The 19,899-nt window shown below is 40.4% G+C and overlaps 1 protein-coding gene and 1 long non-coding RNA gene across 3 annotated transcripts in view; one reads left to right on the top strand and one right to left on the bottom strand.

Annotated features, from left to right (window-relative positions):
* Positions 1-659: 659 nt before the first annotated feature.
* CCNG1 (cyclin G1) lies at positions 660-8,607 on the bottom strand. 2 transcript variants are annotated; one of them, XM_002710357.6, is made up of 6 exons: positions 8,395-8,607; positions 7,103-7,366; positions 4,968-5,221; positions 3,314-3,392; positions 3,136-3,234; positions 660-2,904 (listed from the first exon to the last, which is right to left on the bottom strand). In XM_002710357.6, the coding sequence occupies exons 2-6, from the start codon at positions 7,364-7,366 to the stop codon at positions 2,713-2,715; spliced, it is 888 nt and encodes a 295-aa protein (XP_002710403.3). In that variant the 5' UTR covers positions 8,395-8,607; the 3' UTR covers positions 660-2,712. The 2 variants fall into 2 exon arrangements, with proteins under 2 accessions (XP_002710403.3, XP_089191171.1); XM_089335045.1 differs by having other exon boundaries at positions 3,314-3,389.
* Positions 8,608-8,741: 134 nt separating this feature from the next.
* LOC149126138 (uncharacterized) overlaps positions 8,742-19,899 on the top strand; it is a 121,660-nt gene continuing 110,502 nt past the window's right edge. The window contains exon 1 of the long non-coding RNA XR_016235466.1: positions 8,742-8,925. This is a non-coding gene — a long non-coding RNA (uncharacterized LOC149126138). The remainder of the gene's footprint in view (positions 8,926-19,899) is intronic.

Genomic DNA, 19,899 nt, shown 5'->3' with positions numbered 1-19,899 from the left:
TAGACATCTTCCATCTGTTGGGTCACTCCCCAGATGGTCACAGCCCAGGCTGAAACCAGGAGCCAGGAGCCAGAAGCTTCTGGGTCTCTTATATGGGTCCAGGCACTTCACTTGCGCCATCTTCTGCTGCTTTCCTTGTCACATTAACAGAGAGCTGGATAGGAAGTTGAACAGCCAGGAAATGAACTGGCACCCCTATGGGATGCTGTCATTGCAGGCAGCTGTTTTGTCCACTGTGCAAGACACCAGTCCCAAGAGAGCTTTTTATCTGGTCTTGCCATCATACTGTCAAACAGTTCATTAAATCAGAAGAAAATCATGAGGCAGGTGTTTGATGCAGCAGTTTAGACACAGCTTGGTATGCCTGCATCCCATATCCAAGGACATGGGTTCAAGTCCCAGCTCCACTTCTGATCCCACCTTCCTTATAATATATACACTGCAGGGCAGCAGGGTATGACTCAAGTATTTCAATCCTTGTTACCCACATGGGAACCCCAAATAAGAGTTCCAAGCACCAGGCTTTGGCATGGCCCAGCCCTGAGCTGTTGAATGTATCTGGGTAGTACTATTTGTGGATGGAAGATAGATACCTTTCTCTTTTAAATAAATTTTAAAAATAAAAATTTTTAAATGAATCAAAACCACACAGCAAGGGATTGCATTTCAATAACTTTATTGAAAGGTATATCACTTAGTACCAAAGATAATGGTATTTAGTTAGGTTACCTCTGCCAACTCAAAGTTAACACTGATGTATCAAATAACTGAAATATTACCAGCCTTTTGGGAAAACTGAAGTTACCCAAAAAACACAGGTTATAAAATTTAAGGGTAATACACGCTGTGATTCTTTGGTTTTTATTTTTTATTGCGTATTTGTCCACAACATCATGTCAAAATGATCACAGCCACTCTGAATGAACGCAGGCTATGCACTGCTCCATTAATCATCCATGACACCGTCACACTGTACACCTCCTTACATTCACTGACTGACTAAAGACTGTTTCTTGAACACTGCCTCAGTGATCTACTTATGAAGGTGTCGACTGACTTTTCTTAAGATGCAGTAAGGGCATTAGTGAAAGCATATTCTTTAGAATATTATTCTAATCTAAATTAGAAGCAATGACAATTTTCTGAAAACAATACTCAGTAAAGACTTCTGGAGTATTAAATATAGTCTGAACTTACTTTAGTGGAGTAAAGTAAGTCCTCAGAGTGATAATTTGAGCAACTAATAAAATAGAAAACAATTTTCTTGATTGGACTAGACTGGGGCAGAAGATTCTATATAAAAGATCTTATCACACATACAAACATCATCTGTTTTCTTGAAAAAATATTAAAGATTATGAACTTGCCAAACTTACTAAGTTTTGTTTTTTTTTTTTTTTGCTTTCTACAAAATGCCTTCAAATTTGTGTCCCCTTCTCAGGATTACATTATTCGCATTTTGGGCAACAGAAAACCATTTAAACCGCCTAAAACACTAACCTTTGTTGTATCTTAAAAGTGCATTTGTGAAATGTTATTTTGATGAAAACCTCATAATTTAAAACATTTAAATTATGTAGGTTAGCATTTTCAATACTACCTAAGTATATCAATCAAATATAGAAAGTTAAATCAATGTTAAGAAATGAAGATTCACAGTTTACTTTCCAAAGCTTGTGATTAGTGCTTCATATTTATGCTTTTAACTTTGATTTGACTGCTTCATAGATGAATTTATATCTAAACATAATTCCACTATAGCATAATACTAATTAGGCAGTTTCCCCAAGCATAAGAACATCATATTCATCTAGTTGTAAAGTTTTAAGGCTTGAAATTTAAACTCATGAAAACATCATGGAATCCATAGCTCAGGGCTGTAGGGTTCAGAGTTTTCATTGTTGTTGCTGCAATAATCCTCCTTAAATCAACAACAACAAAAAAAACCCAACTTATCAGACATCTGTGAAATATTACTATTAAAAGTGAACTAACTGTTCAGGTTAAATTTCATAATCATAGATATGTTAAATGTTAATTTAATTTTGAATGGAAAAAGGTAAATCATTATTACTAGTTAAGAAATTTAAATGGCAAGAATCTATATCCAGTGACCCCAAGTTTATCTTTTATGCATGTAACTACTTTCCCAGAATTCCAAATATTATAGTAACTACAGTGTTGAGACGCCCTTGCAGTTTCCAGACACCCAACATCAAGACTGATTGGCTGTATCTTCTTTTTCTTTAAATACACTATCAAAGTTCATACTGATTTTACTTATAAGCTAACATTCTCAAATTAGTCCAAATATCCAAAAGTTTGGTCCTATTGTCCTACTCAGCTAGTGTATCTTTAAATGAGCCAGAGTTTAGGTCTTCAGAGAGCAAGATGATGTTCAATAAGAAAATATGATTTTAATGCTACTTTTAAAACTTGGGTTGTTGAGGACATACTTTTTTTTATGCTGATTAATGAAATGACTAACATACATATCAGAGGTTAGATAATTCCTTACCCTTAGGGTTCTGTATATACTAAATGTCTTCAAATATTAGCTGACCAAATCAGTGTAGAAACTTCCCCTTTGCTATTGCAACTCCATTTTGTTTACTTTGAAGAGAAATGATATTTTAATTCTTCCATTGTAAAAGAAAATTATAGCACTGATAATTTCCTTTATGGAGAATAACAATGATCCAAATTCATGAATTAAGGAACCATTTCAGGAATTGTTGGAAGGTGAGCTATTCTGTAGTAACTATGCTTCAGTTGCCGTGCGGTACGCCCAGACACAATCCATTTCAACTTCTGAACATTCGGTTTTGAACACTTGTTTGATGAATACTCAGTTAAGCACTTTGATACAAGCTCTTGCCAGAAGGTCAAATCTCTGCCATTTATCTGTACATAAAAAAAAAAAAAAATTCAATTAAAATAAAAGTCTCACTGTATTTATTTATAGTAATAAATGCAGTCTTCTTAAGGACATATATCTTTCCTCATTAAAAAAAAATTTGGAGTAGCTAAATAGTTTCAAATAAACACACATCTCATTTTACTGCAGGAGATAATGCAAGTGGTTCAGTTTCTTGTACAGCTGTTACTAGGATTTAGGCTATGACCCTGACATACCTTGGAATGTTTCTGAAGACATTCTATTCCTTCTGTTAACTCCACACACTGCTGTGCTTGGATCTCCAATGCAATGATAGACAAAGCCAACACAGAAGGCTGAAAGAGATAAATTTAAAGTAAATGGAAAATACTGAATTTGTCAATATAAATAGGTTTCATCTGTATAAATATTTACCTTTGCTTTAGAAAATATGATCCTGCAGTGACATGCCTTAAGTTGAGCTTCCAGTCTTTCAAAATTAAGGTTATTTCTCCTTTAAAAAGAAAACAAGATTAATTTTACTTAGATAATATTACAGCTAGTCAAGAGACATTTTTGAAGAAACATTTTTAAGAGCAGTTTATGCACACTTGTCATACAACATTTCCTATAGAGAAACAATCTGCCTTGCATCAGAGCACCATACATGAGTTTTAAATGATTTGAGCCAAAAAAAAAAAAAACAGTATTATGCCACAAGTATCAACATTTATTTTCATTTTAATAAACCTATTTTTAAAAGATTTATTTTATATTATTTGAAAGTCAGAGTTACACAAAGAGAGGAGAGGCAGAGAGAGAGAAAGAGAGAGAGAGGTCTTCCATTCGATGGTTCACTCCCCAATTTGGCCACAACGGCTGGAGTTCCGCCTCTCCAAAGCCAGGAGCCAGGAGCTTCTTCCAGGTCTCCCAGGTGGGTGCAGGGGCACCAGGACTTGGGCCATCTTCCACTGCTTTCCCAGGCCATAGCAGAGAGCTGGATCGGAATTGGAGCAGTCAGGACTAGAACCGGTGCCCATATGGTATGTCAGCGGTTTAGGCCAGAGCATTAACCCACTGTGCCATAGCGCCAGCCCCAAACCTATTTCTGTATCTACTGAATTTCCTTTTTCCATAAATCTCTGGGAAATGTTTACATACTAGGTTTTATAAAAGTTGAAATGTCCTGGGCTGGCACTATGGCTTAGTGGGTAGGGGCCAGCGCCGTGGCTCATTTGGCTAATACTCCGCCTGTGGCACCGGCATCCCATATGGGCGCCAGGTTCTAGTCCCGGTTGCTCCTTTTCCAGTCCAGCTCTCTGCTGTGGCCCAGGAGGGCAGTGGAGGATGGCCCAAGTGCTTGAGCACCTGCATGGGAGACCAGGAAGAAGCACTGGCTCCTGGCTTCAGATCGGCGTAGCTCCGGCCATAGTGGCCATTTGGGGGGGTGAACCAACTGAGGGAAGACCTTTCTCTCTCTCTCTCTCACTGTCTATCTGTCAAATAAATAAAATAAAATAAAATAAAGTTAAAAAAAAAAAAGTTGAAATGTCCTGGGCTGGCACTGTGGCATAACATGTAAAACCACCACCTGCAGTGTTGGAATCCCATTTGGGTGCTGGTTCGAGACCTGGATGCTCCACTTCGAATCCAGCTCTCCGCTATGGCCTGGGAAAGCAGCAGAAGATAGCCCAAGTCCTTGGGTCCCTGCACCCACCTGGGAGACCAGGAAGAAGCACCTGGCTCCTGGCTTCGGATCGGCACAGCTCCAGCCATTGTGGCCATCTGGGGAGTGAATCAGGGGATGGAAGACCTCTCTCTCCCTCTCTCTCTCTGCCTTTGCCTTTCTGTAATTCTGCCTTTCAAATAAATCAATCTTAAAAAAAAAAAAAGAAAGAAATGTCCTTTAATCCCAAGAATTAACCTTCGTGAAACCAATTCTTCTCACTTATGCTTGATAGTAAAGTTCAGGACAACAGCTGTCATTTCAGTTATTTTCTTTAGAATTCTATGAGGATATTGATTTAATGCAGAAACCAAACATCACTATGATTTCTAAACCTCTATCTTCAAAACATAGGTCACATACCTTTCAAATGGCAAGTTCTCTTGAATGAGTGAATAATAGAGTTGCAGAAACTGAAAGGCAGTAGTAGCTTTGACTTTCCAACACACCTTCTCCAATACAATCTTTTCCATTCTCATCAAGTCTGAAACCGTGAACCTATACTGACTTATCCGGATCAAGTCAGTTGCCAGTGGCACATTCCTTTCCTCTTCTATTGATTTTACAGCCAAATAAAAACAGCTCAGACCAACACATCCAAGGTGCTTGGGCTGTACCTAAGAAAACAAACAAACAAAAAAACAACGTAACAGTAAGCCCATATTTCTACCTTATTTCAATTACTAAACATAAGGAGTGACCTAGAACTCAGATCTAAAATTATGAATTTATCTTTCAGCTGTATTGCTCAAGTATGATAAGCTTAATATCTAGCTAAACTGTAGCCTGTCCATCTTATGATCCCTAGTTGAAACCAATTTTTGAGTAACTGGACCAAGTTTTAGTATAATAATTTGGCTTCACTGTAGAAAACTTCTTGTTTGTAATCACTGTAGAATTTTAAGTCTGAGTAAACAAGTTAACTGGTCAATGACATATTTGGACTAAAACATGTTATGGCTTATTCACAAAATTTGTTTACAGAAATTAGATGTGGCCGGCGCCGTGGCTCAATAGGCTAATCCTCCACCTTGCGGCGCCGGCACACCGGGTTCTAGTCCCGGTCGGGGCGCCGGATTCTGTCCCGGTCACCCCTCTTCCAGGCCAGCTCTCTGCTATGGCCAGGGAGTGCAGTGGAGGATGGCCCAGGTGCTTGGGCCCTGCACCCCATGGGAGACCAGGAAAAGCACCTGGCTCCTGGCTCCTGCCATTGGATCAGCGCGGTGCGCCGGCTGCAGCGGCGGCCATTGGAGGGTGAACCAACGGCAAAGGAAGACCTTTCTCTCTCTGTCTCTCTCTCTCACTGTCCACTCTGCCTGTCAAAAAAAAAAAAAAAAAAAAAAAGAAATTAGATGTATTTTTTAAGGTTGTTTCATTTTAGTAATACATGTAATAATTTTTAAATCTATGATAGCACATAATTTACTGTGTCTATAAAATTCTATTCACTACCAATCTCCCTTTTTCATTTATTCATCAATTTCTGAAAGTCTGCAGTAAGACAGTCAAAATTCTAAGTTTCAGCTCAAATGAAACTGTTTTTAATCAATATCTGTGCTCCCTGTTCTTTTTCTTGTAAGCCTTTCATTAGATATTTACGCCAATTTAAAGACATGTGATTGTTTTTCTTAATAGACTTGTACTATGATAAGCTTTCAATGTAACCATCTTATTCCCATGTAAGACTGTGTTACACTTGAAGGGCAGGTATGCATATTTTTTAAAATTAAGAGATTCCAAAGATAGTATCTATGTATACAAGTATCTAAAGAGATATTTAATGTCTGCTGCATAGGTTTTTTGAACCATTCAACTCAACAAATACTGAGTTCCTCTTATGCATGATGCATTGTGTTAGCCTTAGAAAACTGAGTTTAATTCTAACTGTCTCATCATCTCATTGTTCTCAAGATTGTGAGGTACAGGGAAGGCAGATGTATTTTTAACACTTAAGCCCTGAAAGCTACACAGATATATTATTTATCTAGAATAAGGAAATAACTATGTAAAAGTTTTTCCTTTAGAAGATACTCTTTTCTCTATTCCATGCAAACTCAAGTTGAAAATGCCATAGTGGCCAAAACAGTTATAACTTTATGTGTGTAATGACTACGAAATACATTCTAATTCTTAAACATTCTCTAGCATTTTAGACCTCTAACAAAACATAAAAACTGTAATAAATAAATGGAAATGTCCAATCTTTTCTAGAAAGGTTGTTAAAAGCAGCAGTTATTTTTTCTCCTGGAAAACTCTGCAATCAATTACTTGATATTAGACTACGTTTTGCCTCAGAATACAAGTAATAAATGCATTACTCTCGATCATTATAAGCATATTTACTGTTGTAGTACACAAGATTACAGTAGTGTTTCTGCTATTTACTGAAAATTAAAAAGATCAAGATTATGGTTATCCGCCAATAGCTAGCAATTCTATCTCTAAAACACACGGATCAAGAACAATTCATCCTCAGGATAACACAGCTTTAAACATACCTTCATTTTAGACAGGAATCTGTCCAGTAAATTCACAGCTAGAGAAAATGTCTCCGTGTCAAAGCCAAAAAACTGAGTGAGACTAAGAAGATCTTTCACTTCGAAGTCCCTCAGCCGTGCAGTCATTCTGAGGCCATTATCGTGTGCAGACTCAATCAGTCTCAAGCCGCAGACCTTTGGCTGACATCTAGACTCCTGCTCCAACAAAGTGTTCAGCTGGTGTAGCAGTTTCTGAGAGCCAGTTGTTGTCAGTACTTCTATCATCTATAAATAGAATAAGCCCAGAAACAGTGTAAGGGCCAGTCTCTCTTGCTTTCCTTGGCCATTTTGATTTGTGCATAAGAATGTTTTATATTACAAGTCTCACCTCCCCTTATGGGAATCTAAATTATCGTCAAGTGCCCTCCCCCACCAAAAGCTGGATATATCCTAAATTGTGACTTTCTAGAGGCTTGGAATCACACCTTTTTAAAACAAAGTGTAAGTCTTCAAGAAACACTTGTTCAAGCTGTTGTCAATAGATAACCATGAAAAGGCACTTATTTAAGATAGGATAGGATACCAAAACTTTGAAATCTGATGGTAGCAGTCATTCTGCCATTTATTAATAATATGAACTATTCCAGTTACTCCATTTTTTTGTAGTTTCTCCTCTGAGAAGTGGGGAAACCACACATGTATAGTGTACATGAAGTCAAGCAAACAGCTTAGCACACAGTTTTCTTAAAAATTATTTCACAATAGTGAGCATAATTCTACATTGGTAAAATGAGGGTACACTATCTGCTTCTTTGAATAGCAGGGAAGATTACACGAGGCGATTCGCTAAGAGTGCAGCACACAGGTTGGTACACAGTCCTCAAAAACCGTTCTTTTATTGGTGTTAGGAAAGGAAATTCAAAGGATGCGTTGAGATCACATAGTCAGGAGAAAGGCTAACATAGTTTGCAATATGAGCCTGAGAATTTCATTAAGGGTGCTTAACACTCCTGTTTCTGGGATACCTTAACACCAATTTAATGACAGGAAGCCAAAGGGATGTTTACGGTTGGAAAGGTGAGAAACCGCTAAGTTCAAGCACCCAACTCTTTCTCCTTGGGCTGGGTGGACGAGACACTAAACAGGAGGACGGACCCGGCCGCGCCCCTAAGGCTCAGACTAGCCTGGGCTTGCGCTCACAGTAGCGGGCGAGCTCGTGAGCAAAGGAGCGCCGGCCGAACCTACGCGTCACCCCGCGCACCCAGCTCTGATCCCACCCGCACCCAGGAGTGTAGCCCGCAGTCCCAGCTCACCTTGATAGCGGCTGCAGCTCCTCAGTGGTAACCTCCCTCCCCGGGCCTGCTCTCACCTCACCCCCACGATATCAGATTCCAGCGGTCTACGAGACGAGGGGTCTCGCGGGCGAGAGGGGAGAGGCCCGGGGAGGGGGAGCCGTCCTGGGTGGAGGTCTTCGCAGCGCCGCCCAGACGACACTGCCCTCCGGAGGGTCAGCTCGGAGCCGAAGGGGCTGTGCCTCCGCGTCCCAGAAATATATTGGAGGGCGGGGCTCTCGTGCAGGGAGGCATTTTCACCGCTGATTGGTGTAGCCCTTTTGATAGATGGTCTTCACGGTCCAAAGAGGGCTGGCCTGGAAAGGTGTGAAACCCGGCCAATCAGCTCACACTTCCCGTTACCCAGCGTCAAATTCTCCCTCCCTTTAAGACCACGCCCCTACCTCTAAGGGTTTCTCATTGGAGGCTTTCCCAGCGTGTCTTCACTGGAGGCGGGCTGAACCAAATACGGACCAAACCTGGTCCAGGTCCGGTCACTCTGTCGTCAGCCGGGTATGATTCCAGAACGAACTGGGAGTTTCGGTTCTGTTTGGTTTACTAGTTGTGCAGTGTTCTGCCCCCGTCTTTTTAAAAACAGACAGGAAAAAGTTAAGGTTTGGTTTTTCATTGTGTATGAAGTCCTGTGTGTGGTTTACTAAATTCCAGAGAATTCTTGGTGAGCTTGGGAAACAATTGAAGTTTGTTTTATTTTGCTTTTTTGGTATAATTTATCAACTACTGTAGTGGGGTTGGACTATGTAGTTTTTTGGCTCCTTATCAATTTTCTGAATTTTTCCCCTTAGACAAATTTAAATAGACAAGTTGGTACAGTTTTTTTTTTTTTTTTTTTTTTTTTTTTTTTTTTTTTTTTTTTTTTTATCAAAAGGAAAGCGTGTGACATGAGAGACCCGGATGAAGCTCCTGGCTCCTCGCTTCGGCCTGTGTCACGGGTCACGGCAGGGAGGGCGGTTGCCAAAGAGAGTCTCATGGGTTCTTTTCCTCAGCTTAGTTTAGAAATAAAAAGCCGGGAAACAATTTGCAAAGGGGCAGAAACTTTTATCCAATTGACAAGTGACAGAGCATCTGGTCCGAATGGAGACAGGCGGCCCGAGTGGGACACTGGCTTTGAGGACGTGCCCCTGTTTTTTAAGGCATTACTGTTTGTCATTGGGTCATCCTGTTGGGGGTGCCCATTGGACAGAGGGTTTCACATATGTATGTTGATTGGCTTGGAGCTCAAGGAGATTGTGTGGGGGTCTCATGGAGACTGTCTCCTTAGGGGCTCAGCCCCCTCTGCTAGCTCTGGGTGGACCATTGCAACTTACTTGAAGTCATGGCTTAAAACCGCAAGGGCACACAAGATAGCTAGGGTCTCTTGGAGCCAGTCCAGCTCTCCCCAGGTGCACAGCCCCTTCCCCAACCAGCTCTGAGTGAAAGATTGTACCCACCCTGAAGGTGTGATTGAAGGCTGCAAGGTCACACATACAGCACAAGAAGCTATTACCGGGGGAGATGCTGGTGTCCTGGAGACAGGCTTTCCAGCCACAGCTGGCAGCCTGCTTGTGAAGAACATTCTATCTGTGTCTAAAGGGGCCCACAGATTCCCAGCCCCACTGGCTGGGCTCAGCCTGACTGAGCCCTGGCCATTGTGGCCATTTGGGGAGAGAAACAGCTGATGGAGGGTCTCTTTCTGTCTCTCCCTCTCTCTCTAACTTTTACAAATAAATAAATAAATAAATCTTAAAACCAAAAAAAAAAAAAAAAAAAGGAAAAGGGTGTGATAGTTAAGAAGAGAAATATGTAGGGAAAAGAATTGTGTGAGTATGAATCTCAATACAGATCCACATGTGAAGCAGCATTACTCTTTTTATTTACTGCAATGAATTTTGTAAGTTTTTTCTGTGCCAGGTTAGTGGGAAAATAATTAACTAAAACCATTCCTGCCTCCCTCCCTGCCCCATTGTCTTAAGTAAGAAGACCCTAGGAGTAAACGTGCCTGAGGAAGGGTGCACAGGAAGTCTTTTCTGCCCTAGGGATTTTAGTTGCATGTTTCTGTTCTCATGGCCTTTTCGTATTCAGTTGCTCTTCCACCTTTGAAAAGTGAAAATCTGAAAAATTTGCTAGCAGGGCCCACATTGTGGCATAGCAGGTTAAGCCACCTGCAGCACCTGCGTCCAATCTGGGTGCTGGTTTGAGTCCTGGCTGTGCCACTTCCCATCTTGCTCGTTGCTAATGAGCCTCGGAAAGCAACGTAGGCTTGCTCAAGTGCTTGGGCCTCAGCACCCATGTGGGAAACCCTGTTGAAGCTCCTGGCTCCTGGCTTCAGCCTGGCCCAGAGCCAGTCCTGGTTGATGCGGTCATTTGGGGAGTGAACCAGCAGATGGAAGACTTGTGGGTGGAAGACCTTTCTCTGTCTCTCCCTCTCCTCTCTCTCTCTGTCTCGGACACTGTCTTTCAAATAAATCTAAAAAAAAAAAAAAAAAGTCATTAAAAAAAAAGATTTGCTGACAATTCTGCTCTTTTCCCTGCCATGTACTTTCCTGAGGCAGTGCCACAGAACCAAGCCCTAGATGGGAGTAGAGGAGTGAGGAGGAAGGAGAAGAAGAAAAAAAAAACAGAAGAAAAAGTTAATGTCCAAAATAAAACCTCAGTTATGTACTCAGATAAGTTTTTGAAAAAAGGCGCCCTTGGGGAAAAAAAGCATGCTTAATGAATGTTAACTGACAATGAAAAACACTTAAATAATTTTATGTAAAGATACTTATTGCAATAGTGTGTGAATTTACAAATGTGCATGCTTTTCCTTTTGGTTTTTAGTTCCTATTAGTCCTAATTCTTAAAGTTAGCAATATATATTCACATACACACACACACATAAAAAATTTTTAAAAAAAGAAAAAAAAACACATACACACACCCATGCACAATTTTTTATAAATGAGTGAAGAACCATATGAGTCAAAACTGTGGCATTGAAAATCATGCGCAGGTTTTCTAGTATTTATTGGATCTGTCATATGTGACAATGGAGAACAAATTATACTGGTCCTTTTCCTTACAGAATAGTGGGCTTGTGGAGCATATAAATATATAGACTTTAGAATAAAATAAACTCATTTGCCTACCCAAGAATGGCTGTTAACTAGCAATGTGATTTCCAGCAAGTTGATTGCAGTGAGTTTTTATTTTCTCAAAAACAGGAAATAAAAACTGAAAGTATTAAATAATGGAGAGTACAAAAAGAGGTAGGCACTATTCCCAGGATACAATAAATTACTTGACAAATGGAAGCTTTATTATTAAATTATTAAATTTCTTTTAAATGTTTTGCTTTAGCATACAATTAATTGTGTCTTTTTCCATTGGCAGGCTCAACTTTATGTTTTCAGTCTATTAGGCAAATCAGAGTACTAGAATTGTTACACTAATAACAATCAAACATATTAATTTCTGCACCTCATTTATACTTGAAATTCTTACTGAGAGCTTTACATAACATTATTATTTATGTAATTCAATTATCTTTTCCCACTTTAGAATATTTTAAAAATTTTTTATTAAAATCACAAATTGCTCACATGGAAGGTGTTTCACAAGCACTGAGGAACATTTGCTGAACACACAGTGAGTCAAATGGATGTTCCTTACCCTTTCTTCCTCCCCTCACCCTACTGCCATTTTTATTCACAATATAATAATACAGACTATGTAAAGACATAATTAGTAAAATGTACAAATGTAACAACTATCTGTTATGGTAAAAGAACCTTTTGTTAACTTTATTTTTTTTACTTAAAAAAAAGACATTTATTTATTTGAAAGGCAGTTACAGAGAGAGAAATTTTCCATATACTGGTTCACCTCCCAGATAACTGTAACAACCAGGGCTGGGTTAGGCCAAAGCTAGGAGCCAGGAGTTTCATCCAGGTCTACCACTGAGGTGGCAGGGGCATTACCACTTGGACTATCTTCCACTGCTTTTCCCAGGCCATTGGCACGGTGCTGGTTGAGAAGTGGTACAGCTAGGACACACACCGGTATCCTTATGGGATGCCAGTGTTACAGGTGGCAGCTTTACCAGCGATGTGACAAACTGGCCCGCATAATTTTGTACTTAAAGAATATAGGTTTAACTATGAGTTCCAATCATTAATTTTTCAGATGACTGGTGTCTAGGGTATTTTCTAGGCTCAGTGGTATATTCAGCCCCTTGCAGCATACTTTTTCCCCATCAACAATTAACTGCAACAAGAACCAATGTGCAGAACAATGGTCTTGAGGCTGGGCAAGAATCCAGGCAGTTACCAGGAAGATGTCATTACCTTCTCAGCATTATAGGCTGTAGAAGTGCCTTTGAACCAAAGATTCTAGCAGGTAGGTATAGTAGTGATGATGTGTCTGATGCTGTCCTGACGTAGGGAAACTCCTAAATGATCCTATTTGATTTCATTTTGTGTAATATGGGTGTCGGGATTTTGTCCAATATCCAAGCACCTTACCCCTCTATTCAGGCTCCCTGACAAATATGCAGAAGATTTGGGTATAAGCTTTTTCATCTGTGATTAGATCAGGGAAGTGAGAGTCAAAAAGTTTGGTTGAGACCTTTCCACTCTACTTCCAGGTCATTCCTGTGACTACTTATAACAGCCCTCTCCACTTCTTCAGCCACTTTAAGTGCATCTACTTGTTGTGTCTTATTCATTAGAAGATAACTTGGTTGGCAGTTATTTCTTTGATTTACTGGAATACCAGGGAATCGTGTACAGCTGGGGAGACAGAGAAAGGATGCAAAGAAAACTAAGAGGTATACTTTCAGGTATATCCTTCCATTCAGAGATTCTGTTACTGATTTCATACTCAGAGAAACTAACACCTTCCAATTAATTGAGATTTTCCTATATTCCAAAACAAACTAAACTTTGATGTGTCAAATAAGCATCGCTGTATGAAGGCACTGGGAGATGTTAGGGGGAGATCTTTTGCTTTCTAGCATTTAGTACAAAGCCAAAGACTGTTGAGTGCAGAGTCCAAAGGCAATAACAGAAAACAATGTAAAGGATTTGCATGTGTTATGTGTGTCCTGTGTGCCAGCCCATTGTGCAGAACTGAAATACTCATGATCTTCATTATTCTTCTAACAACTCTGATACTATTGTTGCCTTTAGAAATGGGGAGAATTCTTAGGGCAGGTATTTTGATGCTGCAGGTTAAGCTGCCACTTGGAATGCCCACATCCTGTATCAGTGTGTGGTTCAAATTCTGGCTACTCTGCCTGTAATCTAGCTTTCTGCTCATGTGTGTCCTGAGATGCAGCAGATTATGACTCAAGTACTTAGGTCCTTACAGTCTTATGGGAGACTTGGATGGAGTTCCAGGCTCCTGGGTTTAACCTGGCCCAGCCCCACCTATTGTGGGCATTTGGAGAATGAACCAGTAGATGGAAGATCTCTCTCTCTCTCTCTCTGCTTTTCAAATAAAAAAAAAATAACTGAACACTAAATAAAAAAGAAACTAGAGAATTTTTTATATTCTTCCTATTTATTATTAGCTGTGTATGCAATGTAGTTTATATGTGACTTGAATTTGCATTTGAAAGAAGTTTTACGGGACAGGCATTTGGTGGAGCAGTTAAGACTCCACTTGGGATGTCTGTGTCTCATATCATAGAGCTTGGGTTTAAGTCCCAGCTCAACTCCTAATTCCAGCTGCCTGCTAATGCACACCCTGGGAAGCAGTGGGTCATGGTTGAAATAATTGGTTTCCTGCCATCCGCATGCAAGACTGGAACTGAGTTCTCAGGTTACCACTTTGGCCCTGGCCCAGTCTTGGCTGTTGCCGGAATTTGGGTAATGAATCAGTAGACGGAAGCTCTTTTTCTCTCTCAGCCTTTCAAATAAATAAATTTCAAAATTCTTTTGAATGCTTGATATGGTAATTTTTAAAAAGATTTATTTATTTAAGAGACAGTGAAAGGAAAGCCTACCACAAAACACACCGAACACCAGAGTAAGGGAAAAGGTTTATTGTGGGGTGGGAGAAATCCAACAAGCTGCCTCCCAGTGCACGAGAGAACAGCAGCCTGTACTGGGAGAGCAGGTCTTATAAAGCTTTGCAGAGGTAAGGAAGTGGGAGCCACAAATCCCATTAGGGTGGGGGTGGAGCTGATGCTTGTGGTTGGGCCATTTGCTCACCTGACTTCTAGTTAGCCAGGCTGGGCTTAGAATGAAGCTTATTGTACAAAATGGCAACGGGGCCAGAGCCCAAGATGGTGCTACAGATAAGCCCATACAATTTTACTAACAGGCAGAGTTACAGACAGAGAAAGGGAGAGACAGAGAGGACTCTCCCATCTGCTGATTCATTCCCCAAATGGCCACAATGGCAGGAGCTGGGCCGATTTGAAGCCAGGAACCTGGAGCTTCAGGTTTCCTGCACAGGTGCAGGGGCCCAAGGACTTTGGCCAGCTTCCACTGTTTTCCCAGGCTATAAGCAGAGAGCTGGATCAGAAGAGGAGCAGCTAGAACTCGAACTGGCTGCCAGAGTTGCTGGTGGAGGCTTAGCCTACTTTGCCACTGTGCCAGCCCCAAGATGGTACTTTTAAAATGTTATAAAAAGGTCTGGGGACTGGCACTGTGGCGTAGCGGGTAAAGCCTCCGCCTGCAATGCCAGCATCCCATATGGGTGCTTATTCAAGTACCAGCTGCTCCACTTCCATTCCAGCTCTCTGCTATGGCCTGGGAAAGCAGTAGAAGATGGCCCAAGTCCTTGGGCACCTGCATCCGCATGGGAGACCCGGAAGAAGCTCCTGGCTTATGGCTTCGGATCAGTGAGCTCCAGCTGTTGTGGCCAATTGGGGAGTGAACCAGCAAATGGAAGACCTTTTTCTCTCTGTCTATGCCTCTCCTTCTCTCTCTTTCAAATAAATAAAATAAACCTTTTTTTAAAAAAAGGTTTGTATTTTGGAAAAAATTTCAGATTCATTACTCAGTTTCAATAATCATCAATATATTTCTCATAATGCCTTTTTGGTTTCTGTTTATTCAACAAAAATTTATTGATTACTTTCTAGGTGCTATACCATTATATTTTGTGGTTCCAAATTAAAATGTTACAGGTTTTGAGCCACAAGGTGATCTGCCTTTTGTTCTCTGTGAAGACGAGGGCTGGCATCTTGCAGGAGAAACACAAGAATCCTTGTCTTCTTCAGTCAATCCATTCTTGAGTATACACCCCTGCTCAAGTCCTGGCTCCATGTCTGTGTCCCATATCTGCAGGAAGTAGCTAGAGAAATTGGTGCCCCTTCTCCTTATCTATACTCAGAGTCATGATTGATGGAACAAAGACAGAAGCCTCAGCCATTCTCGCTCATTGCCCAAAAGACAGATAAACATTGGAATTTATTCCTTGCCCTTGGATCTCAATTGGGTCTCACAACCTATTGCCTTCACACCTCACCCCCGATGGCCTGAAAGACCAGTTGCTGGAATTTACCTCCACCTGCTGCCCTCTACCTCCACACCCATCCCTAGCCCTCCTAAAATATAAAAAGGTCCGGTTCCTGGGGGCTGGAGCCTTCTGCCACGTGTTTCATCAATGTGTGCATCGGCAATTGGTCACCCACCTCTGCAAATTTATTTCCTCTGAATAAATTTGCTCTGGCTATAAAAAAAAAAAGATGAGGGCAGGAAGGATCAGCTGGGTCATTGTACCCCGTTTAGAAGCTGGCACTGAAGATGTCTCTGCTGTCTATTGCTTTGGAAAGAGAAGCTGGGCATGAAGAGGGGAGAATAATTCCTTCTTCCAATTTCTTCCTACCTTCTTCCCTCAAAAGCACACACACACAGAGATCATATTCAGAAAACACCTATGTACCTATTGGGGATCACGTAAAAAAAAAACAAAAACAGGTTTGCCTGAGGAAAACTTGAATTTGAGATGCCTGAGGGAGCCGAGAAAGCTAGGAAACATTTGGTGCCAGAGATAGCTCAGCGACTCATCAGAATATAAGGTTTATTTAAATAATAGAAGCAGACGAATTAGGGTGAGTCAAAGATGGTAAGTCTGAAAAGAGAATCTATGGAAGGGGTATCTCTGAGGGGAATCTGCAAGGAGAGGGGAGAAAGGGAAGAGGGAAATCAGAAGTGATTATGTTACAGGAGTCAGAAGGAGTTTCAAGGAGAAACTGCAGTTTCTAATGCTGCAGAAAGAATAAAATGTAGTCTGAACAAAAAAGAGAGAAAAAGAAACAAGGTGATATAAACCAGGCTTGCTGGGAACTTGACTGTAAGAGGTACAGACAGTGGCCAGAGGTAGACAAGTTAAAGGGATATTTTGCTTTTCACAAAGAACTAGATTTGTTCCTGTTTACACAATGAATCAGCGAAGAAAAAAAAAATATCTGACTACTGGAAAAATCTGAGGCCTCATATGACAGTAGTCAATTTAATTGACACTGGTTAATTTACCACTCTGGTCAGCTGTATTGTTACTGAAGCTTCTAGTCAAATATTCACCGACTGCAATGGAAGCTAACAACACAAAGGAGCAGAAATCCTATGTATTTAGCATGCTTACAATTCTCTGAATAGACATTTAGAAATATCATTGGATACTTCATAAATGTTTGTTTTATTTAGTTATTTTGTAAATGTAATTTCCAGTTGATAGTTATTCAAAGAACTCTTCTTGATTTAAAATATTCTCACTTGTCACATTTAGGATATTTATAGTAGTGTTGAAATAAGAGGAATAACTAAAAACATGGATTTTACGAACCCATACAGAGTTAAAATGATGGATCAGTACATAAATTTGTTCAAGACTTCTTAAAACAGCCAGCTTTTTTTTTTTGCAATGCACCCATGCATCAGTTTAGCTCAAACAGAATAAAAAACTAGGCATATTATAGATATTTCTATTTGTGATGGAAATATGCAAATGTTCACATTATGAAACAGTAAATACAGTGTGTGAGTGTGAATGTACTTGAATGTGGTAAATAACATTGGTAAAGAACCTTGATGTGTATTTTTAAATTATTTTTTTATTTACTTGAGAGGCAGAGAGAGAGAGAGAGCAAACGAGAACACAGGTGAGCAGGACAGAGCACTTCCATCTATGGATTCACTCCTCAAATGCCTGCAGTGACTAGGGCTGGGCCAGTCCAAGAACCAGGAGCCAGGAGCCAGAAACTCAATCCACTTCTCCCATGTGGTGGGCTAGAACCCAGTTACTTCAGCCATCACCGGTGCCTCCCAGGATCTGCACTGGCAAGAATCTGTAGTCAAGAGCAGAAGCTGATAACTGAATTCAGGCACTCTGAGACTCACCTTTAACCTCTAGTCTGACCACTTTCTCTCAAGATTTCTCTATGAGATTTTCTGAAAATCTTGACCTTGCAGAAGACTTTTTAAAAAAGATTTATTTATTTACTTAAAGGTGGTTACAGAGAAAGAGAAACTGAGAAAGAGAGAAAGAGAGAAAAAGAGATCTATCATTCTTCCATCTGAGTGTTCATTCTTCAAATGACTGCCATGGCTAGGGCTGGGCAGGTCAAAGCCAGGTTCCAGAAACTCCATCTGGGTCTCCCACTTGGGTAGCAGGGACCCAAGCACCTGGTCTAGCTCCCACTTCTTACCCAGGTGCATTAACAGGGAGCTGGATTAGAAGTGGAGCAGCCAGGACTTGAACCAGAGCTCATATGGGATGCCAGCACTGCAGGCAGTGGCTTAACCAATGCAGCACAATGCTGGCCCTTGCAGAAGAAATTTAATAACTAGAAACAGCGTTTAGATTGAGACACTAAGGGACAGACTTTAGCTGGAGTCTCAGTTTCCCTGGTTAGTAGCTCTGTGCCTCAGTACCTTCCTATTTTTTTGGAAGATAATAACAGTACTACTTCAGTGGTTTTTGTAAGGATTAATTGAGTTAACACTGGAAAGAGCAGATGTAAAGAGTCAATTGATGTTAGATAAAAGATTGAAGTAATCTGAGAGAGAAGCAAGCTTTAGCTCATGATACTGCTGACAGCAATGACTATATTTAAATTGAGCAATGTTACCAGGGTCTTTGTCCTTCATTTCTTAATGTTATCTTCCAGTTGCTTGGACCTTGAAGTGCGAATTCATTTCCTAATCTTACGGTATTAAGATTTCATAGATTGGGCTGGGGTTGTGGCGTAGCATGTTAGCTGCCGCTTGCAATGCCATTATCCTACGTAGACGCCGGTTCCAGTCACAGCTGCTCCACTTCTAATTCAGCTCCCTGCTAGGGTGCCTGGGAGAGCAATGGAGGATTGCCTGAGTGTTTGGTACCCTGTACCCACATAGGAGACCTGGGTGGAATTCTAGGCCCCTGGCTTCGGCCTGGCCCATTTCTGGCCATTGTGGCCATTTGGGGAGTGAACCAGTGGATGGAAGCTATTTCTCTCTCTCTCTATCTCTGTCTCTCTTTCTGTAATTCTGCCTTTCAAATAAATAAAATAAATCTTTAAAAAACTGTGAAAAAGACCTCAAATCAGAGGAGTTGACTTAATATGCCTACAAACCAATTAATAAACATAAACCAGTACTTTAGTTTTGTCTTTTTCTCCCATTGGGCATTTTCCTTCAACAGACTTTCTCATAGATATAAAAGTGAATGATGATTCCCACTAAGGAATAATTTTATCTTCTATTTTTAATAAACTTCAAGGTTTACAGAGGATTTTACATATTTTTTCCCTCCAAACTTCCCAATTTTTCAGAGGAGACTGGCTACTAGTTTGCTTGAGCTGCCATTACATACTGGGTGCTTAGACACAATTTTCTCCCAGTTCTGGAGGCTGGAATTGTAATGCTAAGGTGTCAGTGTATTTGGTGTGTCAAGGCCTTCACCTTCTCACTGGGGCCTCATGTGGTGTGTGCATGTCTCTTCCTGTTATGAGGACACCAGTCATATTGGATTAAGGCTCACTCTTATGACCTAGTTTATCCTTATTTAGGTTTTTAAATACTGCATTTCCAAATATAGTCACATTAGAGAGTTGTTTCAAAATTTGCATTTGGGGAGAGTGGCAGCCCAGTCCATACCATTGTGATCCATATCGTTCCGTGAGAAGACAGTAAGGACAGAAAGGTTAACTGATTTATTTAGGGTCAATTGGCTTGTGGATAACAATTTAGGACTAAAGCTCAGGAGTTTGCATTCTCCTATTTTATTCAAACACAGTTCACATTTCCTTCTGCAATTGTTTTCTTTAGGGCATGTGTTTATGAAATAATTTCATGTTCATGGACAAAAAGGAAAAACAATGCTGTTTAGTCACACATGACATCTAAGCTCAGAATTTCGTGGTCTGGATGTACTTTGCTCTATTCATCTAAACTTACTGTCTCAGAGTTCACTGTTAATATTTAGATGATCATTTCACAATACTTTTTGGACTAACTTGAGAAATTAAGGGCACACAAATCCCTTAACAATATGCATTTTAAAAAAAGGGTAAAG

The sequence above is a fragment of the Oryctolagus cuniculus genome, chromosome 6, assembly GCF_051225735.1.
Source record: "Oryctolagus cuniculus isolate XC-2025 breed Fujian yellow rabbit chromosome 6, ASM5122573v1, whole genome shotgun sequence".
Lineage (NCBI taxonomy): Eukaryota > Metazoa > Chordata > Mammalia > Lagomorpha > Leporidae > Oryctolagus > Oryctolagus cuniculus.
This window is presented reverse-complemented; position numbering and strand designations above follow the sequence as displayed.